General features: G+C 27.4%; 1 protein-coding gene across 1 annotated transcript in view; it reads left to right on the top strand.

The window, feature by feature from the left end:
• The first annotated feature begins 731 nt into the window (after window positions 1-731).
• Window positions 732-26,860, top strand: part of LOC129959653 (uncharacterized) — a 223,654-nt gene continuing 197,525 nt past the window's right edge. The window contains exon 1 of the mRNA XM_056072541.1: window positions 732-865. Coding sequence (XP_055928516.1) covers window positions 784-865 — 82 coding nt within the window. The 5' untranslated portion in view covers window positions 732-783. The remainder of the gene's footprint in view (window positions 866-26,860) is intronic.

Below are 26,860 nucleotides of genomic sequence, written 5' to 3'. Positions count from 1 at the left end.
GTTGAATGAAATAACAGTTCATGTTTACAGAAACTGCGTGGAATGATTTGATAAATTTTAAAGCGTCGAAGATTTTCTTAGTTTTCTAAGTCAATGCACTGACCAAATACTTCCTAGTATTATTGTCTACACATTTAAAACCGACTGTAGGGTGTTGAACGGTGAGAAAACTATTATTTTTGAACGGAATCGTTCAAACACATACATTTTGTACGCTAAGACAGGTGTCGCATAAAAAGAGGTAAGAGGTAACTGAAAAAAAAAATTTTCTTGCAATCATTAAATGTCAATGATTGAATAGAATGGAATATATTTTATATTGAAATATTTTTTTAAAAACAATTTCATCTTCGTTCTTAGACGGTAAGAAATCTGTGAGAGTCGTCATAAAAAAAGGATGAAATATCATCCAAATGACATGAGAAAAAAGATAACAACTTAAGATAAAAGAACAAGAATTATATATATACTGCGTGAGAGTTAGTGGATCTTCCAATTCAGTTTTAGAAGCAAATATCGCTTTCAATCTAGACGTTGTAACGCCTACGACTTAAGTTATAGGTACTTTTGGCCAATAGAGCAGCATACCACGCCTTTCGCCTCGCCTTCCACTCTCGCTCCTCCCACTCCAATCCTTCCACACAGCTGGAATGGCGGGGTCGCTATTAGAGTTCTATTGTATGCTCTACGAAGTAAGAGTTCCTAGAGCCGTCGCCGGTTGTGGAGAAGAAACTCCCGTATTATTGTTGTTCAGAGAAAGACTTTCTGAAACACAATTGGATTATGGATAGCTTCCCTAATTTTTTGGGGGTGAAATCAGAAAAAATAGAAGGAAATGAATTTACAATCGACCGTAGTCTTATTGGTGAGTGTTTTCTAATTTCAATTATTATTTTTTATTTATATGAATCATTTGCGATTTGAAACATACCGCATTATTGTACCTTTTTTTTTTGAAATATTATTGTATATTGCCTTCCAAATCTGGCTGTAGCATATTGTTTTATGAATTTCCCTGTTTTTTTTGTGTGTGTGTGTGTGTTTAATACCCGAGTTGATTGAAATTGACTAATTTTCGGCACACAGTTATCAAATTAATTAAATGTTATGATTTTCCATATATTGAATCACAATATAAAATATGTCAGATGAGCAGTTGGTTTGATATTTTCCAAGTCAACATAAATTAACACAAATGATTTAGAAAATCAAAAAGCTTTAGTAATTTTGTTAGAAAATTGAGAAATGTATATTTCACTAAGTAAGCCAATTTGAAATTTTTAAAACAATTCTATCTAAAAATATTTGATGAATACTTTCGCAAATTGAGAGTTAATTCAAAATTAATTGATTGTTAATTTTATATGTTCTCACAATTAATCATTTTATTGTACGTATTGTTGCTGTCTTGAAATTCTATCTTTGTCTGTATAAACATGTGCAGAAAAATAACCGAGGAATTAATTTTAATTATCCTGGGCTAATTTTAAGCTCTTTCAATTACTGAAACTAAATTTTTATAATAGTTCTTAAGAATTTGTGTTTTAAATACTGTTACTCAGAATATGGTCCTTGAAATGGAGACTTCACAAAACATCAAACATCTGGCATGGTTTGACCATATGTATCGCACGTGGAAAGCTGCAGAATATTTTTATTCGCTGCTTTTTCAGCTGTTGCCTCAAAAATAAACAAAAACATTTGAAACTTTATGCTATTATTTATAGAATAATTTTATTTGAAACTTAGTTGAATGTGTTATCCTAATTATTGGATGATTCTGCATTTCGTGGATCTTAATCAACGAATCTGGATCCTTCAGTTAATTTTTTTCTGCTGTGAAATACACAATAATTTCATTTTTTAATTTCTTTATTATTTTCGTTCCAATCTTAGTATATGAATTGTGTCTTTTATTATATCTTACTTATTACTTTTTTTCTTCGCATTTTTTTATACGATTCTAGGGATCAGGTTTTACTGAACATAAGTTGTATTGCATAAACATAATATCTATATTAAAAGTTTTTGCATTTTACCATAAATAGAGATTATTAAATTTTATTTTTTTATATTCTCCCTGGAGTTTTTAGTTTTTATTCTTCTTTTGATTCCTACTAACTTTTATTACAAAATATATAATAAATTAATTTTCTTCCAGATTTAAACAAAATCTGTATACTTCGATTCCCTACCGAGCAGTGTTTGTTTTTTGTTGCTTTGAGCGAGAAATTACTGACAAATGTTCTCATATAATTTAAATATAATTGAACTACACTGAACTGCAAAAAGAAGATAGCTAAGAGTAAGACATCAAAAGCTTTAATCAAAATCCGACTTATAATTTTTGCAGTTAGTCTTGCATGAAATTGGCACCTACAGAAATGAAAATGAATCGCATTTCAACCAAGAATATCCATATTGATACCGCTTTTTGAGAAATTTAAAATGAAGTATTCTCTTTTTAACTTTATTTTGTTACATTATATTTCAGTGTATTTAAGGGTGAATGGCGGAGTAAAGAACTATTCATTGGTATCTTTTGTTATGTTGATTATTTTAATTTATTGTGAGAAATTTCTGTCACTTGGGTTTTACTATTAGCTCTGGCCTTACGATACATTGCGCGTGAGAATTACTTCTTTAACTATGCAAATGAAATTTACTTAATATTTTTTTATGATTGTTACCATTTTTAAAAGAAGTTATTTTAAGAAAATGTTTAACTTTGATAGACATTTCGATGACGATTTTTTTAAAAAAAATATTAGTTGCGCTGTCTGAAATGAAAAGTGAAATAATATTAGGAAATAAAGACTTTTAAAAATATGTGTAATGTATAATAAGCATTTAACTACCAAACCTTAGATTCCCTTCAATCCCCATTCTAAAAAAAAAAAAAAAAAAAAAAAAAAAAAAATCCAAGTACTGTTTGAATCTAATTAAGAAATGTTAGTATCGGGAAATGTTAAATGCTTTCTTAAAGAAAAACTTAAAATTATATTCAAAATAAAATTCCTGCAATGCACCTAAAAGAATAAAATTCATTGAAATGCTTAGGAATTATTGAAATAGTTTTACGTTATTTGCTTGCATTATCTTTCAAGAACATTTTTGTGCTGATTGATTTCTTAATGTAGGAAGTAAACCCTGAGCAAAGATCATTACAACTATATAAAATATAGTCCTTCAATTTAGTGATGCGAATTTTAATCTGAAATTTTATTGTATTATTATTTGTGAACAAGGTGCACAATGAACTTAAATTTTAAACCCTTACTTTTCTCATAATCATGGATTTTGTAACAAACTAGATGTCTTATTTAATTGTAAAAAAAAAAAAAAAAGGAAAAAGAAACCGAACGGAAACGTAACTCAAAATTATTTCATTTATAGTAATAAATGAGGGAAACGAAATCTTATATACATACACTTTAATAGTAGTGTAAAAGTAATGAGCTGTTGTAAAAATATGCTGCCGAAAAAATAATGAAACTTTAAATGTGATTTGCAGATTATTAAAATTGTTCATATTTATAAATTTGTATCAAAATATTAATTTTTTTAATATTAATAAATTCACTGATGCAAATGCTATTAATGTTTATTCTTATTTAAATTTTTAGATTAAGGAGTCCTTTCTTTTTTACATTCTTGCCTTTGCAATTAACTATATTTGTAAAGATTTTCCCATAGTTTCTACAATTAAAAAAAAAAATGTTGTAAATTTCTAACAAAATGCAGAACTTTTTATCTTAAATCCTAGATCTCCGAATTGATTTAACATACTGTCAGAATGTTGATCTAAGCAAAAGTATTGTCAAAATAGGAAGTCAGTTTTACAGATCGTATATGTGTATCTTCTTTTGCCATTTCGTTAATAATATTTTTGAAGAATTTTTGTAAATTTGGACAAATTACTTCGGAGTACCATTGTCGCAAATTTTCGAAAATGTGTTTGTAAAACACTTATAAGGTGTCCAACAAAGTTTTGTCGTAAACAATTCAAATTTTGAACATTATGAATTATGTCGATTGTTAAGTAATCCAAATAAATTAATTAATTAATACTGTGTATTTTCAGAGTTTATTTTTTGGATTGAATTGATACGATAAAATTATTGTTTAGTTCTAATTTGAATATGTAATACCAAATCTTAATTCATTTTCGGTTTCAGATCACTGAGTTCTATATTGAATGAGCAGAAATAATAGCAATACCGATACTAAAGCCTCTTATTTTTATAAAATAGTGTATAACTTCGCTGAAAAAAATTAATTTTTAAAAATTTTATTTAGATCACAGATATTTATGACAAATGTAGATATTATATATGCACAATAATTATTTAATTACGGATGATTTTATTGAAATATCTTGTGGATATGTCCCCTTTTATAGTTGGTTATGATGACTATAATTGTTATTGCTTTTGCCTATGACTACCTTTGAAGACATCATAGTCACGTACTTATTCATTCCATTCTCATATTAAATGCTGATTTATTATATTAAATATTAATTATTAAAGCACACACAAAAGATTTACGAGTTAACTAATGGATAGATTCACTTAGAAATATCTTGATGCATATACATGGGGAAAAACAAATCATATGTTCAGTTTTCTTGTATAATTAAATGTTTCTAACTTCAAAGAATAAATGTTTCTAACTTTGTTCTGGTCTCATTGCCAGAAATTGTAACTTCAAGATGCAATAATTTATATTATATATTCTTCAGATTATTTTATGTAATTTTACTTCTTGATTTCACTAGTTTCTAATAGAATTGTTTTTAATCAAAAATATAAGGAATTTTTGATGATGAATTTTGAGAGCATAATTTTTGATGTGATAAAAAGTAATAAATAAAATAATATTGATTTAATTTTAAAATTTCTAGACGAGTAGTATTATAATTCAAACAAAATCACATGAAAATATTTGATGGGAAAAAAATCTTGATATTTTTGCATCTATGTAGGAGCATAAATAATCTTAACAAGAATTTCTGTTCATGCATCATAAAATAAACATTACAGAAATAGCGTTTTTAATTTTTTGACGGTTTTGTTTTTCAACTTCTAACTGAATCAAGAGTTTTTTCTTATGATTAATTATGATTGATTTCATATTGAATCATCATTTAATTAGAACCGTATTCTCAGTTTGCTGTGCAACACTGTGTGTTATTTTTACGTTTTGTATCATCTAACAAGTGAGAAAATGTATAAAACGTTTGACGTTAAGATATATTAAATGTATAATTTAAAAAAAATTATAATTTCTCCTTTTTTTAATAATATTTTCGTATTTCGGAAGATTTTCAAGTTGAGTGTATTTAGAAATAGGTAGCATGTTTACTTTAAGGGACTTGTTGAACTGGACCGAAATTGTCTGGAGGTGAATTTGAATTTAAAAACCAAGAATTTATGATTTCCTTAAGGTATCAACAGAAAGATAATTATTTTGAAAAATATTTTCCGTACATGTTCGTTTTTTTGAAAAAGGATAAACTCAATTCTTATTTCTTTATATTTCGCGCAATCACCTCTTCTCCTTTGCTTTAAAAACTTAAACTACGTATGGATGAAGTATGCGAACCGGCAAATATTAGTAAAAATGTTAACTTGCTGTATTGAGGAAATCTAGAATTTTGCTGTAAAAAAGAGACATTTTAAAGCACATATTAAAAAGAAAAGATGAAATGTAGCATAGTTATATAGGATTTTAATTCATTATTGACTGAACCATATTCTTACTGAATGCATTTAGATGATCTGTTGTTTCTAAGATCTTCAATCAATATATTGAAAAATGAGCCCCGAGTACTTAACTTTCCAAATTAAAAATCAAATTTTTAATCTAATTTTTTTGACACCGAGATTTTGATTTTTCTGAGTACAAAAAATTATATTTGGAATTATGTTTGTTGGTTTGTGAAAACAGTAATCAAAAAACTTTAAGAATGCGGTCTTTACACCAAATTTATAGATTTCTATCAAATTTTGAACGAAATTCCTCTACAAAAAGTCTGTTAATCTGTTCGCCCTTCTATATGCGAATTTGATAACTATAAATTGCCACATGCCAAGTGTATGAAATTTGACTTACGGTTTTATGACAAAAACTATAAATCTGTTTCAAGTTCTGAATCAATTTTGTCAAATAGTTGACTGTCTGTCAGTCTGTGTATTCGTATGTGTGTGTGAACGCAATAATCTCAAAACGCAACTATTTAGATAAATTAAATCTAGCATGTCCTGTCAGAAAATGTAGGCATGTATCAAGCTTTGGACCAACAAACTCCATGCTGTACTTATTCGAGGAGAAATCATTATCGCTGCTTGAAGAGATGCAATTTTACGGCTTAATAAATAAAACTTAATAAATAGACGACGCTAGAAATAGGGCACAGTTTTTTCAGGATTGCATTCTGAAGATATTTTATTAATACGCAATGAATTAAATTATTTTTTTCTTAATTAATAGATAAATATAACAGCTGAAAATTTAACATATTCATAATTAAATCATAACTAGGAATCAATTTATTGTATTTAGTTCAGTTCTGAATATACGCTCTTCAAATTGAAGAAACCGAAAACCTTACGAAAGCACGCAGTCGATAAACAAGATTCGACCCATTCAGTTGATAAATGGCCTGGTTTGAAATTATTCAGATGCTATCTGAGCCGGCGATTCTGCTACTTAGTATCAACGTGAGCGATCGTACTATGATCACGAAGCCGCTACCAAACGGATCGTAGTTAACCGACGAAAACTAATTGCGCATTTGAAAGTAAGAAAGAAGAAACTAAGGATAGGAGGTGTAATAAATAATTTCAAAACGCATGATATTGATTTGTGATTAATAATGAAACAAAATCGTGATGCTTAGTTATAATTAATTTATTAAGTTTGTAAAAATTTATTATGACCTTTTCAAATTAATTTTTTTCCTCTGTGCTAATTAAATTTCGTGAATGAGAAGTAATTATGGTATGTTAAATTCAATTTAAAGATCGAAATTTAAGTCCTCGAAACTGAACTTTGTAACATGCCATATTATTGAATCACTTGCATATACATATGCTTATTAAACGAATAAGTTAGTCATGATTTGTATAATAGAAATAAAGTAATAGTAAAATTGGATAAAGAATTACTTTTAATATTTTTGTATAAGGACAATTTGCGTATTTTTAAATATAAGGTTAGTGCATTAAAAAATAAAATAGAGTGCTGAATTCTCATCATAACTTTTTACAACGCTTTCAGAAGACAATGCCACTAAATTAAATCGATTATAAGAAAAGGGAAGACAACAAATGAAGTAAAAAAATGAATAAAACTTTGCCTTAAAAATTCCCCATTGATTTCTTGAGTAAAATCGTGTAGATGTTTTGTAGTTTTTATCAAGTGTTTCCCATTAGTACAAAGTTTAAATCATTTGGTCATCATTTTCAAATTTGTAAGATTATTAAGTAGTAATTTATTTTATTCCAAGTGGATGATTTTTTGTTATTATTCCTGTTTTGAAAAACAAATTCTAATTATATTAGGTGATAAAGAGGATCTTAGCGAAGATTAATTAGAGCTTTATATTCGTTGAACTGGTACATGCTAAATTTGAACTTTATTTAACTGTGCTTTCATTGAGTGTTCTAGATGTTAGGATATTGGTGCATTACTCAGATTTCTTCTTTATGCTATTATGATTCCAAATTAAGCGCTGTATATCCAATACTTTTCTATTGTAGTTACAAAATATTTCCAAATTCCGGTACAAGTTTTGTATAATTCTAATTTAGTTAATACTGCAGAAATGTTGATATAATGTTTTAGAAATTGTTCCAAATTTTTTGCCGAAGTATCTGATTGCCGTATCCATTCATATATTGATTGCACTTTTAGATGTATTCACACAATTAAAAAGGAGTGTTTTTATGAAAGCGCTGCTTTTGCATATTATTTCATATTATGTTACTCGCTGTGTTTTTCTTTTTTTTTTTTCGCTCTGTGATTACGCAGTTCCGCGCGTAATGAATTCTGTTTATTGAAAACGAAATTCTATTTATTAAATTTCAAAGATAAAACAATATGGTGTTGCGATTCTAATAAAGAAAACATTAAGAGCTCTTAATAATCAGAATATTTATATTTTTAATAAACATAACTGTTTTCTAATAATTTTGATTATTGTGAAAATGTTTCTTGCGATAATATTCTTTTGTTTTTAGGAATAATGTTTTTTAAAGTTTTATGTAACAACAGTAATAGATTTTATTATTTTTAAATACAAATAATAATAAGGCAACTGAGTTTTATACAAGAAGAGTGAGTTTTGATGCAGGTCGCTTGTATTTATTTGTATTTTTATGTATTTTACAATTATATAAAAGTGCCAATGAAAAAATAGCAGTTGTTAAAATCACGCTCGATGTTTGCATGCATTAATTAAGAATGTTACTCAAATTTAAGTATATTTGGTATATTTAAATGATTCAGAATATGAAAGTAAAAATAAAAATATATGGGTGAAATAAAAAAAGCTGAAGTCTCCAAGTTTTTTAATTGGGAAGTGGTCGAAGCGGAATTTCGATACAAAGTTTTCATGATTTTTTTGAAAATTTTTTATCTTTCAACAATTTTAACAGAAGAAAATATTCTTTTTGTTGCGGCTTTTGTGGTTTCAATTTTGATGTGCGAAATACATAAATAAATAAATGAAGCTTTTAAGATTTTGATTTATTTTACGTGGGATTTTAATTTAACTAGAGATGTTTTTTTGCAAAATAGTATGCCACTAATTCAGAAACAAATTCTTGAAGGCGAATGAGTCGTTGAATCGATTGTCCATCGACGGTCTAGTGTTACTTAAATGGTTCGAAATAAAATTATTAATCTAAAGACAATGAAATATTAAGCCTATCAATGCTAAGTCTACAATTTAATTAGTTCCCTTTTTTAAAAATATTTTTGCATCTTCTCTCTTTTCTTACGAAATATTGTTTGGTATTTGAAAAACTTTTCAGAATGCTTGAAAATTAATATATTAAAATAAATTTCTATTTTATGTATTGGGGAATTAAGTATCATTAATTTGTGGAATATTTTTCTGCTACCAATCTATATATAAAACGGTTTTGTGGACGTAAAATCAAGCCGAATTTGTTAATCGTTATATAGCAGTAGTTCTCAAGTTTGAATAATTTACATGCTTGCCATGGCGGAAAAACTGGTGACAATGCTATTTTTTTGGAGTTGGATAGAACTAAAAAAAAAAAAAAATGAAAGTAAATTAAGCAGTTTTGGTCCGAGAAGTTAGAACAAATGAAAATATTGAAGAATTATTCAAATAAAGATCTATACGGAAAAAAATTGATGTGTATACTTTTTCGTTAACAGAATGAAATTTCTGAATTAACGAAGCCAGTAATTTCGTACGTAGATTCATTGCCAATTAATTTCGTCATGTCTGAAGTATAACTAGCCACTAGGAATGTTCTATCATTATTTATTGCTCATAATTTAAAATAACTTGATAAACATAATATGGTCTCTTTTTGTGATAATATGTATTCATTAAAGTTAATTGACTCAAAAAGTTGAAAGTTGAATTAATTTTATTATTTATCTGTCGTTTTCGGCGATTATTTCAATTTTATTATTATGTCGACCGATTTTGATAAATACAACTTATCGAAACGGGAAAAAAAAAGCAAATTTAGTCTTGATTGTTAAGTATCCTAGAATCATATATTTTTGCTTTCTAACAGTTACATTGGTATTTTTCTATTATCAAAAAATTTTAATTTTAGAAATTAATGAACTGGTTTTTAATAATTGATAAAAAATTAATGTTAGTAATTCATGCAATTTGAAATAATTTATTTTTAGTAATGAATGTATTTATAATTCATGCAATTTGAAATAATTTATTTTTAGTAGCGAATGTATTTATAATTTCTTATTACAAGTAGAAACGCATGATTATGTATCGAACGAGCGAAGCGAGCAGTGATCACTTAATGATGCCAAAAGAAGCACTATGTAATTCTTGGGAATTCATGAGCTTAGGGATCAGGGGGTGGGGTGTAATTCCCAAGTTTATAATTAAAAAACTTCTATCATAACAATGACATTATGGGAAGGTTTATATCTTTATATTATACGTTGAAATTTTGTCAAACGGATTGTTTCGTATATCAGCTTAAAATTCCCCAAACTAATAAACAAAATTTAATTCAAGATTTCTTCAAATAACAACCTTCGAGAATAATAGTAAATTTTTTCAAAAATTAAGATAAGTCGTCATTAATTCCAATACATGTGTCGTAAATGCGATGGGATTCAGGACGTTATTGTGATAGTCATCTTTCATCATTGCATTTCTTAATCTTTCCATTACTGAAGAAATTATTTCGTAATGCATGGTATAATATGCTAGGGAAAAATAAGACTGTTTGGTAATTACCTGTGCTCATCTATGTTTTCCTCATAAGTGATGAAATAAGCATTGTTCCAAGTTTTTTTATTCCTAAGAATCTTAATTATTAGCCATCAGAAGGATGACTGAATGTTGAAATAATCAATACCTAGAGAAAAACTTTATTTATATCAATTAAATATGCATAATTGTATGAATTTCTAGAATTTTCATAATATAAACATTTTTTTTTTAAAACTGGTAAAATGTTGTTGGCTCAGAACTTTCAAATTTCGTGTTGTCCATAGCTGAAGTTCGTTTTTTCTTCTTGGTAAATTGCAAAATATACAGCCGACATAGCTGTTTGGAGGTATCAAGGTTTTCATATATTTTTATGACCACTTATTTCTTTCTTATTAATTCCTTTCTTATTAATTAGCAAAATGCAGATGCGAATGAGATAAAGATGTTAAATATAGTAATTGTATTAAAAGTATCCATATTTTCTAATATATATATATATATATATATATATTTGAAGTAAAAGAAATTCTTATTTTTTTTGCTTGTGTCATGTGAGACCAGGTAGGGGAGACCAAGGCAAGATAAAGAATGACTTAGTTTACATTCTTATTACTCAGAATTTGCTACCTTAGGATGCTATTAACGCTTAAATTTCCTGGATTTTAGAATTTCGCAAAGGGGAACAACAGATTATGTATTATGTTTGTGTATTTTGTCCAAAGAGCTCGAATTTTCAAGAACCCAAACATATCTCGTTGATTAACGTAGAAGATATTTGGTTATTCTTTGTTATACATGACTACCTGATTTCTGATTCATTATCTATTTATATCTTATTCCTTGTTAATCTAGACAAAGAAATCAAAGGCTTAACGTTTCCGATCGGACAAAATAACCAAGATAAGTTGACGACCTCGTCATTTTGCGTTAGATGCTTTTTACAATTTTTCTGTTTGGCATTTATTTTCTCTGGTTACTAGTTTTGTGTGATTTTCTTCATCAACTTGATTTACAAACTGTTTCATGCTATCTATATGGCGCATAGACCTACAGATATTATTTTAACAATATTTTCCTAGGAAGGTACTTTAGTTCAAAAGGACATAAGCACATACATAAAGCACAACAAGAATATTTAAGAAAAGAAGAGTAAGAAACTCAGTATGTAAAAAAACGAGTTCATGTATTTTGTAAGATCTGTTTAGAACTCAGTTAGAAAACTAGGATAGAATGTTGCAGAAGCTAAACATAACGGCAGGAGGGATGCTCAAACTTAGGAGAAAATTTTTTTTTATAAAAAATAACACCTATTTTGAGTTGCATTAATTAACTATGAACTGTAGTTTTAAATACAATAAGAAAAAGTATATAATATTCAAGAATATGCACTTAAAAATGTTAATTAATTAGCAAACTGTCTTATATCTTCTAAGAAAAAAATATATTCGTCTTTTATATAAATTGTCATCTTAACTACAAGATCAAAATCATCATGCCCTGTATTGGAGCAAGATGGCACTTTTGTATTATGTTTATAAAATAGCAAGTTAATATTCATTAAATTAAAATGAACATTTATCCAACTAGTTCAATATTCAAGAAAAATCCATTTAAATAATATATGCAAAGAAAAACAATTTACCTCAAAAACTGAATTTATTAAAAATTGTCAACTGTTAACATCGTCATCTTGCTCCAGTCTTTTCTGCATCGGTACACTTTCATATGAAGCAACCAAGAAAACGTCTTCAATTCAGAAATAATGCATTTTTTTCAAATGCCGATGCTATGTTAAAGCAAAGAAATTTAAATTTAGAAGTAAGAAAACTCCCATTTATAGCCGCATTTAAACTTATATAAATTTAAGTTTAAATCTGTGCAAGCCTGTGTGTATATTTCACACATTTCGTTTATTCAAGTTTTTCCAAATTAAGCGTTTAATGTTATATATTAAACAAACAGTTTTCCCGATACTGCTGAACTCTAGACAAAAACTATTTGTTGAAGTTTGATTATATCAGAAAGGAATAATAATTATAAAAAAAACTTGTTTAATATAAAATATCCATGTTTGTAGATTGAAAAATAAAAGCATTCTGGCTGATGCACGATGCACAAAAATTTTAAGAAGCTGAATTTAAAAATATAAGAAATGGATATTAAAGAACTTTACAGGTTTTTCTGTTTGATTCGCGATCGTATTGATAAGAAAATCCGCAATGCATTTTGTTTTTTCAAACGTATATCTAATTCCTTTTTATATGACAAGTAAAACTTCTTAGACGTAGTTAAGAACAAAAGTGATAGTTTTTAAAATACGAAATTTAAAAGACGAAGATTAAAATAAAAATGAGTTAAATGTATTATATACATATAATTTTCGTTCTGTTAATAAAAGTCGAGCTGTACATTTCTAAAATATGAGTTTCGTTGTGCCTTTTATTTGGAATTGACTTCACTCTTTTAACAATATATCTTTGCTTTTTTTCTTTAAAAAAAATCTAAAATGTGGCTCTTAATAATTTAGCCATAAATATATTTATGATAACGGACTGAAAATTTGAAGCAACATAGTTATTATAGTTCCGAGATGTTAAGAATTATTCTTTGATTATCTTCTTAAAAAATAAATCCAATAAAGGTTTGAGTTAATTCGCTTGATTAATATAGCATTAGGGATGTACGCCAAGCAACATTCTAGAAAACAGAAGCAATAAGAAAATGTGTCCTAACATCGTGAGAAACAGAAAGACGCATGTATATTTTTTGGAGTTATGATTGTTTTGTCCCATTAAATGAAACAATGGAATTGTTATTAATAAATAAAAAAAAAGGAAAAATGAATAATATCTGAAAAAGGAACATTAAAAACAAAATATCATTATATCTTCGTAAGAATAACACCAGCATATATATATACACACATGATAAAAATCCTTTTTACTGGTGATATTTCAGCATTTATCATTGTAAAAGCAAAGAACGGAATAGATCTTATAGCTAATACAGCATTGGAGAATCTTTTCCTGATGTGTGAATTTCACCATAAGTAAAAGGACGAGGAAAAGATTAACATTGGATTTAGTTATGGATTCATGGGTGGGCCGAAGTCATTCTCTTACATCAAGGTTGTTTATGCGACTTTTCTTTCTGGTTGTAATTGTTATGATAGCTCTTTGTTCAGCAGACCTAAAATTACACACAAAGTCGTTATGCATGTAATTTTATGTATAAAAGCATGATAAAAACAAGTTCGTTTATTATTTAGATACGACTAATTTAAAAGAAACTTTCATGTGTTTTTGCGTATAATAAATTTTAATTTACAACTGAATAACATCTAAAAAAATATATGGCTGAAGAATTTCGGTCTGTTATTCTTTTGATTTTGAAACATCACTGGTTAAACGTAGTGAAGAAAAAATATTTTTTTTTTGTTAATAATTCAAATATTTGTAACATTTATTACAAGAATTTTATTAATTTGTAATAATTCCAATTTCAGATTTTATTGTTGCACGTATAAATTACTTATGAGCTATTATTAATCTTATGTTTAAATTGAAAGAGGTTATCTATGATCACAATAAGCGCGCAACTTATTGTCATATGTTTTCAGTTTCATTTTCATATAAAATAAATTGTTTTATGTCATTTAAAGTATTTGTTATCAAAGTTAACGTCTTAGTAATTTACTTTCAGAAACTATCGCTGTATATCAAGTATCGTATTCCCGGAATGAATGGCGCTGAAACACATGTAATCCTCAAAATGAACGAAAATGGTTACAAATTTAAATGAAAATACTTTTGAACAATTTTTATTTGTAATAAGCGGTCTGCAAATACTATAATGACTAAATAAAAAAATAGATTCCTTTATTTAAAAGTTAGTTTATTTGTTTATTAAAGAAATTGGTCAGTTTTTTAAAATTTTTAATAAAGTTTTTCAACAAAGCGGATGATTGCGATTTTGCTGTATCTGATTAGGCAATATTACCACAAATAGTACTGTAGACCATGAGATTTAAAAGAAATTAAACACAAACGATTTTCCATTAGGAAAATTATGTTTAAATTCAGAGTTGGAAAATCTAATTTTATATAATATTAGTTTTATATTTTCTTGAATAAAATTAAAGCCATTGATTTTCGTTTTTATTAAATTTGATTGAACAAAACTTAATATAATTATCGAAATGACTTTCCACCAGTCGATTTCGGTGACAAGTTTGTTCATCATGATTATTGATATTTTAGGCTGTTAAATGATTAATATGGAAAGACTTTTTTTAAAAAAAATCGCCTTGTTATTCGATACGACTGAAAAATGAATTCAATTGAATTAATTTACTGCATATTAAAAGGTGTACATATTACGAAATAAAATCTAAAATGAAAATCCTACTACAGATTTAGTGATTGGCAAAAGCACGCAATTGAATGTTTTGATGGATAAATTTGATTACCGCCAAAGCATTTAAAAACATTATTGTAGATAATGTATCAAATTGAATTTTAAAAAATATTATTAAAATTAAGAGAAACAATTATAGGAAAAGGAAATGATATGATTAGACAGGTAAATTTTGAATCTTAAAGAAGAAAGAAAGATAAATTTTTTTGAGATAATAATTTTGGAAAAATATGAGCATCAATTTCCCTAAGTAAGTTATAACGATTACCCATCTGGCAACGGTTACGCCTAATTTTGTACTCGATTAAACTTCTGTTTCAAACCTGCTTTGTGATTTCCTTCATATCTTTATTCCTTTGACTAAAAAAAATTTTTTTAACATGGCGAATCCTCTTCAGAACTCTCAAATAATACTTTATAGCTCTAATCGAAGTGTTGGATTCGGTGCAGCTGTAAAAACATTCAGTGAAGCAGTCTGAAATCCGTACGATGGTTTGTTTACCATCGACTGCTGCCATATGAGTATAAGTAGTAAGAGAGATTTCTGTGCCACTTACGTTAACGTTTTATATACTATATAGATTGGAACGATCTTAAAAACGGAGAGGGAAAAGAACTGCTTGTGCAAGAATCCCAATTGCTAGAAAATTTTTTATTTGATTTTTGCATTTCTTGTAATGAATTACATTATTTTATATTTTTTCAATATTCATGACTTATTATTATCATGTGGAAACATGATATTGTTTTGGTTAGGGGGTTTTGAAGCTCGAAATCGCGTAGGCAATTAATAAAGCATAAATGGCAATTTTCATCATCATCTTTTAATCGCATATATTTTTTTTACCTGCTTTTACCAGTATTGCATTATTATTATGTATGCTTCTTTGAAAGCAGATGCGTTTTTAAAAGGTTGACCTACTTTTACCAGTATTGCTTTATTATTACGCATGCTTCTTTGACAGCAGATGCATTTTTAAAAGGTTGACGTAGAGCTATGACATCATAGCTGATATTTCATCTCAAAATCGGTCGTCGAGCTCCAAAACTTTGTTTGCCAGCTAGAAAATTGAAAATGAGAGTTAAAAAAATTATATATATATATATATATATATACAGAGAGAGAGAGAGAGAGAAAGACCGATAGAAAAATTCTGTGATTGTTTCAAACCGGTTTAAATTGTTTAATGACTTAAATTAATTAACACAGATAATGACTTAAAAATAATAATGTTCTCATATGATAACTTGAAATTTGCAATCGTAGATTTAATTTAATTTTTTTTCTTTTTTAATTGCGATAGAAAGTCTTAAGAATATTTTTACTAAACTTTCTCATGGGATGTAGAATTCATCCAGATGATAAATCTATATCTATATCTATCTATACTTATAATAAAGCTCAATGTGTGTGTGTGTGTGTGTGTGTGTGTGTGTGTGTGTGTGTGTGTGTGTTGGCGCTCAACAGGCCAGACCGTTTGACATACAGCTACCAAATTTGGTACATGTATACCTTGGAGGTTGGGAATGTGCACCTGGGGTTTCTTTTTTCGAATTTTTAATTAGAATTTTAATTATTAATTAAAAACTAACTTTCCCGCCAAAAAAATCTTCCATTTTCCCCACCGCCAACTTTTCCGCCAAAAAAATCTTCCATTATCCCCAGCGCCAAACGAGAAAGGCTTCAGTTTCTTTTTTTCTCCCAACAGTAATGAGGCTAGGGTTAAAATTTTTCGGCGGATTATTTCAATCGGTTCTGTTTATTTTGTTAATGTTTGATGCATTTAAAATTAAACATTGTTAATGAATCAATCTTTCAGATTCATTCTGAAGTACTTTTGAATTAAAATAAAACAGAATAAAGGAAATTAAAAATTTCTAATCCGCATAGCGTTACCCCAACTGGCGTAGAAAAAATCACGTATTTGCATTACGTAACCGGCGAAGAAAATTCACGCATGCGCATTCTGTTCTGATTGTTTCCATGACAACGTTATCAATGGATGTTTTAAATTATTTTTGGGTTAGTTGCATGCTTTTGTAAGTAAATTGTATTTATGTTAGTTATATATTTTTTGTATATGCTTATAGTTTTAAGTACATCGTTTTTTAAGTAGTTTTTTTAAAACCTGTTTTCAACCGTTTATTTTAAACGATTCGTTTTATTTTCTTAGTGTTTGATGCATTTAAATTTAAACATTGTTAATTAATCGATCTGCTCATAATGAATCTAAGAAAATTTTGTTGACCAACTCTTGAGATATTACATAAATTTAAAAAGACATTCTTTAGTGCCCATAAAGTTTAAACGCTGAGTGACTCTATTTTCAGTAATCAGATTATAAAAAAATGCTTTGCTTCAGTAAAAAATATTATTATATTAATTGAAGATAAATTCTTTCCACTTTAATTTAAAGCATAAATTCTACCGTTTTCAACCGTTTATTTTAAACGATTCGTTTTATTTTCTTAGTGTTTGATGCATTTAAATTTAAACATTGTTAATTAATTGATCTGCTCATGATGAATCTAAGAAAATTTTGTTGACCAACTCTTGAGATATTACATAAATTTAAAAAGATATTCTTTAGTGCCCATAAAGTTTAAACGCTGAGTGGCTCTATTTTCAGTAATCAGATTACAAAAAAATGCTTTGTTTCAGTAAAAAATATTATTATATTAATTGAAGATAAATTCTTTCCACTTTAATTTAAAGCATAAATTCTACGGGTGCTAACAGAAAATTAGAGAGATACATATTACGTTATGACTGAAGGCCTTTATAATATTATGAATGAATTATATGACAATCAAAATTTGAAGTTTTAATATATTTTGATGAAGAAGCTATTAAAGTAGGAATTGCATAAAATATTTAATTATTAAAATTTTAACGAACATTAAGATTGGCGAACCGGCTGGTCGCCAAAGGCGGCTAGTAAAAGAATAAAGAGATATTTATTAAAGTTGGATTAAGATTAGTTGCTGATTGATGACCGCATTGTATTTTGAAAATTCGGTTTTTGTCGAGACTAATGATCTATGATGATATTAATGAAATTCTATCATTTTTTGTACAAAAGTTTTCGTCGATTTGCTTTTGTCTGTTCAAAAATTCTTACAAATAAATTACATTCTTTTTCAATTCAAAATTCTGTATATTTTCAAATTTAAATATACGATATGAAGTGAAACTGAATTTTTCTAAGAGAGGGAAAAAAGTGTACAGGTTATAATAATATCAGCAGTATATATATTATTAAATAGAATTATAATATTCTAATCTTGAAATGAATTATATAAATAAGATCGGAAAATTTTAAGTATTTGATGTGATGCGATGCGCATTAAGAAATTTTTCTTTTTAACTGACCGTTTTAAATTGTTGATTGATCTGTAAAAGAAAACGAACAAAATTTATTTTAGTTTTATGATACTCTTGAAGGAACTAAGAAATTCTGCTAACATTAAAAACATTCCGATAATCAATGAAAGATCATTGATTATGTATGAAAGATATGCCTGAAAATTTGTAAACGTTTGTAATGTAAGCTGTGAAAAATATTTTGTTGTTAAGTAGCTCATAACTTAATCATTTTACAGATTCCTTTTGATATGGTCTTCTGCTTTATATGAATCGTTGTATTATTTTTCCTGCTAATATATTATATCGCTTCTTTAAGTTGCGGGGGCACTTAAGTCAGTGGGGGCACGCAAATTTTAAATCCCTGTTTTTGTTTCGGATTATTCAGTATTTGGAATTAGCTAAAGTTAAGAAAATTACTCTGAATAATTAATAATAAAGAAAATAATAATAATAATTAATAATTAAGAAAATTATTCAAAACATTTCACTATAAATTATTATTTTAAACTCTCGTTTTATACTAATTAATTGATGCTTAAATTTCGCATTGGTTTTTCAGTTTATGGGCTCGGAAAAATATGTCAACGAAAGTAGAACAGCGAAAATGTTTTCCATTTTACAGGGGGAAGCAAATGGGAAAATTAAAAAAACTTTGGATAATATCTAAGACTTTTGTTCCTAGCATTTAGTTTTCCGATCATGTAATCTAAATTTAAATTCAAGGACAGAGTAATTGTGTATCAGAATGGAAACATATATTTAAAATAAATTTATTTATTTCTGACATATCTTTATATCAAGTCTTTAAAGTAGGTACAACGTGACAATGAATTAGCGTAGAAATACTTAGCTAAAATCATTTAGTCCATTTTTTTAGTTATGTTATGAAACTTCGTTTAAGAAACAACTGGGAGCTCGCTATTACCTTTTTATAATTTATTTTTTTAGAAGTGGAAAACTTCATTTAATAGTTTATTAGCATATACATTGAATTTAAAATTTCAAGATATAATATATATATGGCGAGGCATTAAAAAAATTTCTTCGAAAATATCGAATTCATTTTAATTAGAGGTTATTATAATAGATTAAAAATTGTTTTAATTAACACTCATAAAAATAAACGTTTTATTGTTGGCTTTCAACTATTTTTGCATTTCATCACAGATTTAATTAAAATAATTGTTTAAAAGTCACATTTTTTGAATACTTTAAGGCGCAAATAAAAAAAAACAAACTTTTTTTTTATTTTTTAAATTTTTAATTCATTATTATAATTATTATAAAATTTTGTAATCGGTTTTTCTTAAAATCTGGACCATGCCAAGGCACACGCATAAAAACATAAATAAGCTCTGAAAGTATTAAAATAAAATATTGCATTAAAGAAAATGTTCAGAATATGAAAGCTTTAAGCGAGTGAAAAATCGATTACAAAATATTACCTTTGCAAACATTAAACAAGTTAAGAATAAGTGCGAGGAAAAATACTAATAATGAGGGATATTTCTAATTACCCCATGATAACTATGAACAAAGTAGGAAAAATTCAAGAAAATTTTACTTATACGGAGGATTTCGGATTCTACAATTAGATGTTACATAGATATTTGTTGATCTTCTATCATTGCCTCAATAATTTTCATCTTCTCCATATGAAAGAATCTGATTAAGTAATATTCATAATGATAATTACCACGTATAATATTAGGATTCGTTTTCGTAAATGTTAGAAGACTTTGTATTCTTAGGGCGTTACAAATATAGGTAAAGAAGATGGCTTTACAGCAGGGTGGTCAAATCCAACAACAGTAATATTAGCGAGTTACACCGTTTGCTCGCTCCGTTCACAAAACCTCAAGAATAATGTTGTGATTGATCCTTTTGGGATTACTACGTACAGATTACTCTTTTCGTTCGCCCGCCAAATAAGTATACATTTCTGCTAATAATAAAAAAAATTGAAATAATTTTATTATTAAAAATAAAGTAAAAATTAATAAAATTTTATGAATCTCTAACAATAATTTTTCATCAATTACTAAAAACTAAATCTCAGTTTCTAAAATTAAAAATTTTTGATAGTAGATAGGGGCATATGTAAATGTTAGAAAACCAAAGAATACTTCTACGATGAACTCTACGAAAATTGAATTTACCTCATTTTCCCTATTTTGATAAGATTTATGTCTTCAAAATTGGTTGTCATAATGTTAATAACATAGAAATATGCGCCGAAGACGATGAGCATTAATAAGTTTAATTTATTCATACCAATCGACTTTGATAAATACATCTTATAAAAACACACATATTATTTTAAATTATACTTTAGAAACAATGATAGAGCATTTTGAGTGGTTAGCTATGCTTCAAGGTAGCGATAATTGACGAAAATTGAGATGCTCCTGCATTTAAGAAATTTCGCACCGAACACAAAAACGCTAAATACGTCTCTATTTCGTTCGTTCTAACTGGTATCTTATTATGACTTTAACATTTTTATATGCATTAACTTCTAGTTTTCGTCAAATTCGATTTATAATCGGAACTGATGACTTAAAAAACTCATTTTTTGTATTTATTATCCACCTCTAAAGTTTTTGCCGAGGAAAGCAGGGGTAAACAATCTGAATGTGCGAGCTCTTGCCAAATGGCGATTAATAAAATTCGGTTTGATTTTGCGTCCCCATAAGCTTTATAAATAGTTACATAGAAAACTTTGATTAATGAGAATAATAACTTACCTATTTTGAGTATTAACGTGTCTATCAAACGGAGAGAGAATTAATATATGAGAGAAACATGAACTTTCACACACACACACACACACACTCGCGCGCGCATGCACGCACGCAAAACTTTTTGCATGTGTTCCCTTTGACTACTTTCCAAAAAACATAACTTCACTCAAATATTTTCAAGATTTCGGTGAAGGTTTTTTTAGTGTTAATTTTCGACTTTCGGATTTGCAGTATATTAAGAAAACATGAACTTCATCTGACGAGTTATTTTGCTTCGCAAAAACTTCTGTAGAATTAAGTCATTAATTGAAATTACGCTAAATTTCTTTCTTCCTTAATTATTTTCTATATTTCAAACGCCCATTTGCATTTAGGCCGGAACTATTCAAAAGGTGCAAATAGAAAATTATATATATCCGAAATAATGCATGAAAGTGAATGTTAATTTTTATAAAAGCATATTTTGTTATTGTTTAAAATTATTAAAAAAATATTTAACATTATCATTTATAAAAAATATTAAAGTAGGGAGGTAGCTTAAAGTTTAATGAATGATAAAATCGTTTTTTTAAATGAAAACATGACTGATTTATAAAGTTCATGCATTGAGTTAGTTTCCTTAATATATACCATTAAATGCATGAGCATTGGTATGCAGTCACTAAATACTAATTTTGACATGATTAGTCAAATTCACGGACAAAATATTAATTTTGACATGACCATTCTAATTTAATCTTCAAATAATAATTTTAATAGCTGGAAACATGCTCAATCAGTTCACTAAAATCTGAAAAAAGTTTGGCTTTTTAAGAAACAAGTGATGTAATATTTAAGTTAAAATTTCTTTTGGACAAAGTAACTCAAATGCTTCATACTTCTGGTTTCATTTCTATAACTTATTTTGAGCATTAAAAATTTAGTTTTAAAGACATTTTTTTACCAGATTCAAATTGCCTAACTCTTAAAGTATGAAATCTCAGTCCACCTTGAGAGGTTTTAAGATTTAAGCAAAACACCAATAAAATTATTTTCACATCGAATTTGCGTAAGAATCAATTAAAGTTAGAAGGAAGTAAAATAACATTTCGAAAGTATGTTATTGAGATGACCTTTAGACGTAACTTTAATTATTGTTGAAAAAGAACGTAACTGATTCGTCAGAATTATTATTACTCTTTGATGTCATCACATAGATGACGCTGAATTATTTTTAATAAAATATGACCCATTAAGGAATATTTTATGGCTATATATATATATATATATATATATATATATATATATATATATATATATATATAAATTTTTTTAATAATTTTAAAAGAATTTTATTATTTTTAGAAATACATGCCACTTAGAAAATTTTGTTTCTAAGATTTGCTGTGATTGATTAAATATGTCATTCATTTTACGCCGTAGGAAATATACTGTAAATATTTTATAACGATTTTACAGACATTCCGTAACATTGATTCCATTTCAGAACTGCATGTTGAATATATGATCTTACGTTATATTTAGATATTTAGATTTGTAATAAATCTATCATGCTGATATGTCCAAATTTTCTGTTTCAACTTAATATTCATAGCCATCGTATTATTGTTTTGAGCTGCTTTTGAAGATAATACATTACAGACCGTAAAGCAATTTGATGGTAGTGCATACTGCGTTCATTTTTTTTATCTTATTATATTGTTCTTGCCGTCAACAAAATATACTGATTCTTAATGCAGAGAGAGGACCATAATATACCTATTAGCGATCAAAATTTCCTGTTATAATGAGACACGTGCCTTTTTTTCTATTTTGCATTTGCTTTCATATATTTAAGGGTAAAGAATAATATATTAAAAAAAATTACATATGCAACACAATGTGCAGCTGAGATCGTTTTAGCAGTTTAACGAGGGTTTTTATCTCTTAAGAAAGAAAAACTTTTTCTTTCTCCACATAACGAGGAAGAAAATAATTTGTAGCTTTAATTACGATTTTAAAGTTATACACATTAACTACTTATAACGAGCATTCATATTGCAACGAACTGTTTATACGCTATTCGAAGTACAATTAGAATGGCAGCAGATATGATTTGATTGGGATCCGTTGTTTACATTGAAATTGAATAAGCAAATTACTTTCTCATAACCACTAGACTATTACGGAAGTAGGAGCAATTTGCTGAGTCATAATAAACCATGAAGTTTTCTTTTTTTTCTGAGGGGAAGCTCTTGTGAATTTGTGACATGAAAGAAATGAAATAGCTGTCTCTGATACAGACAATGAACTTTCTTTTAGTTTAATCCGACCTAAGGAAATTCTTAACGAGAGCTTGTTAAATTGACTAGGCTTTGTTTTCATTCGCGTGATTGTTTTATGACCAGTTCCATTTAAAGGTTCTTTAATAATGGTTTTGCTAAGCTTATTCTATAATCTTAATTTATTTCTAAAAAATTATGAAAGAAATCAAATTTACTATTTTAAAGCGTTTTTTAAATGCAATTCAAAAGTAGAATTGTTCTTTACTGTTTGTCTCATTAAAAATTGTTATGAGAGAAAGCAGGTGATTTTTTTAAAGATTTTTTTTTAACAAATAGGTGTAATTGCAGGCTTTTTACATTAAAGATGATATTGGTGAAATTGTATCTTATATAAATCTACTTGTTGAGTATATTTTAAGGTTGTATTAAGGAACCGAAAAGATTATGTTTTAAATTAAATAGATGACATCATTTTTTCAGAAGTGATATATTTTAGCTGAAAAATTTATATCAGCATTTATTTAAAACGATACTAATTTTCGGTAATATGTATGTTTGGGTTCATATGAATAAGAAAAACTTTAGCCACCTTAAAGTCTCAAAACTGTACATCAAAAAGGGCAACATATTTTAAAAGAATTGGGAGATAAAACGATAGTGAAAACTCAACAATGAAATCGTCGAACTTTGAGCTGTTCATAATTATAACTAATATAAATTTATATATAGAAAGAATGTGATGTTTTCATTCGCACAACATAAAAATACTAATTTCTTCTAAGTATTTACTTTTTAACATTGAGTCCGAGTGCTCAAACGATAATCTGAAAGTTCATAACGATTATGTAATACTTATAGAAAAGTAATTCGCAATAAAAATCACCTCAAATTTAGATAATGTTTGAGTAAAGGTACAAAAGTTACAGTGAATTTATTTTTAATTTGATATACCTAAAAATTTCAAAGTATTGAATGTCATAAAGTCTGAAAATCTGAAAAATGGAATATTTTCCATTAACTATAGCGTCTTTAAAATATATAACATATTTCCGTGGCAACGTGGATTTCATTGTTTTCGGAATCGAATTTAATGATTATTAATTAATTTTCTTACAATATTTTCATTATATCAGGCATATTTGTATAAATTTATTCCTTTTTTTATTCAGTCAATCTCTTTCATTTTATTTTTCATTGTTTATGTTTGGCGCAATTCATTCTTTTATGAAGTTCAGTTTTATTTGTTCCAAGCCGGAATCATGTCTGTCTATTACTTCCCCGAAATATTTAGGGTTTTATAGATGCCTTATACTCGTAAATGTCGTAATAAAAATATTTCTACGAGAAAAAATTTGTATATGCATAACTTTGTAAAAAATACTTAAAATATGTTGTGAGAAAATGTATATTTTTGATAATACATGTAGCTGTTCTTTACTTTTTAAAAGATAATTTAGAAGCTATTGACTTTTCAAGAGTTGGTTCCTGAAGTATATTTCCGGAAGCAGCAAAATGGTCTGTTTTATATATATGGCTAGAATTGAAAATTTGATTTTTTTTTACGATGCAATCCGTCCGTTTTCCTTTATTATATTTATAATATTCGGTAGATCTTTATATCTTGGATAAAGAAGAAATATGAAATATCATAGCTTCCATATTTCGCCATTTTTATTTCAGTGAATATCTTTTCTATAGCTTTGACTGTCAGAAATTAAATTTTTTTTCAATATTCGGAAATTTAAATAATTTTCAACTCAAAATTCATTTGTGGAGTTTTTTCTCCTTAATTTTGTTTTGAAAGAATGTATGTATTTTTAAGCCTCATGATATGGATAAAACTTCATACTACGAAAACAGCCTGCTTTCGAACACTACAAAAACAAAGGGCATATGGTCGCATTTACACCTAGTAAGAAGAGTTAGGCAAGCAGTTAGAAGAAGAAAAGTCCTCCTGGAGTTTTGAAGAAAGTGAGAATATTTTTTTTATTTAAAAGTAAACACTCCGTTTCCTTTGACTGATTCTTGAAACTGGCGGAATGTTTAAGAAAAGTAGAAAATTGAATGACTAAACACGTTTTAGTTTACTTATTCTTTTCTAAAAAGAGTGGGTGAACGGAACAACTTTGTGAAAAGGAGTGAAATACCGAAAACAATTCACAACTTCAAATTTGTGGTCATGATGAATTTCGTTTTAACAACGAAGAATTTTTTTTCGGTCTTTGTTTCTTTTTCGTCTTAATTCCTGTTCGAAATTAATCTTTATTTTCACTTTAATTCGAACGTTCAAAATATTTTGTTAATGTCGATGCTAACCTGGCTCATTTTATTCCACACATTATTTATGGAAGGAATGTTAGAGAATCTAGTTAAAATAATGTTCAATTTAAAACTGAGATTTGTGATAAATATAAAATCTTGTAGGCCAGCTTTAAATTATTCTTTTAAGCATTTTTAATTAACACGATAATCTTTTATTTTAAACGAATTGTTTTACGAAGTTTGGTGTTGAAAATAAAATTCCATACACCAGAACTGATATTTCAACTACTTGTGTGCTATGCTTTCGAAAAAATTGAATGAGATATCTAAAAATTCTTTGTTTTAAGGGTAAAAATTGAGAAGAATTTTTAAAACTAAGTCAGTAGAGACAGGTAAAAGAAAATCTCTAGACTTTTGTCAAGAATTGAAAACAATATCATTTGTTTTGTCCAAAGGCAGGTTGCCATGTAACAACGATAGTCATTTACATCAAGAGTATGTAAATTTTTACTTTCACAATTCCTGTCCATTAGAAAAAATCTTGTCTAGAATCCAAATTTGAAATTTTTTTGCACATAAATTTAGGGAAAAATTAAAACTAAGTAAGCGTAAAATAATTATTCATAATTTCTTTTCGGTGCGACTTATGTGAAGTTTATTTTCTTCATTCTTTTTAATTTAGATATATTATAGAATCTGAAAAAAAAGATACGTGGAAGTTCACGCACTTTGTTATTGGAATTGTTGCCAAGGAAATGACTCCTTGATTTAGATAACAAAAAGATCGATAAATAAGAAACGCACTTCGATTACAACATTCAATGCGACTTTAACACAGCTGCTAAACCCGCCTAATAAATCAGAGGAAGAAGTGATAAACCATTGCCAAGTGGGTATAAGGCGCCAAAAAGCTATCGTGTATCTTTCTCGAGGCTGCTCTTGAATGTTGGGAAATCGTATTATGGTCTGAATCGAGTATCACAACGTGGCATTTAAATACAAACACTATGAGAGCAGTGGCGATGTTTTGCAATGCAGGTTTATTTTTTTAAATCCCATTATTAGCCTTGGAGATCATTTTATTTTATGTTACAAAGTTGATATCGTTTTCCAGATTTATTATTTTAAAGGGGAAAGCGGAGTAAAGCCTAATAGTACAGAAAAGTGTTTTGCATTTGACTTTTATGATCTTGAATTAATCTGAGTATTTTAAATGGGCGTTTGATGTATACCAAGTAATTCCACTTTGAGATTCAGGTTCAAGGGGGAGCTCAATTAAAAAGAATTTTTATGTTGGCTGTCTGTTTCTATTTATAATACGTGTATAGTAAGTCTGTATAAAGAATAT

This window comes from Argiope bruennichi, chromosome X2, assembly GCF_947563725.1.
Source record: "Argiope bruennichi chromosome X2, qqArgBrue1.1, whole genome shotgun sequence".
In the NCBI taxonomy this organism is placed as follows: domain Eukaryota; kingdom Metazoa; phylum Arthropoda; class Arachnida; order Araneae; family Araneidae; genus Argiope; species Argiope bruennichi.
Note: the sequence above shows the minus strand (reverse complement) of the source record. Positions and strands in the feature narration are given on the sequence as shown.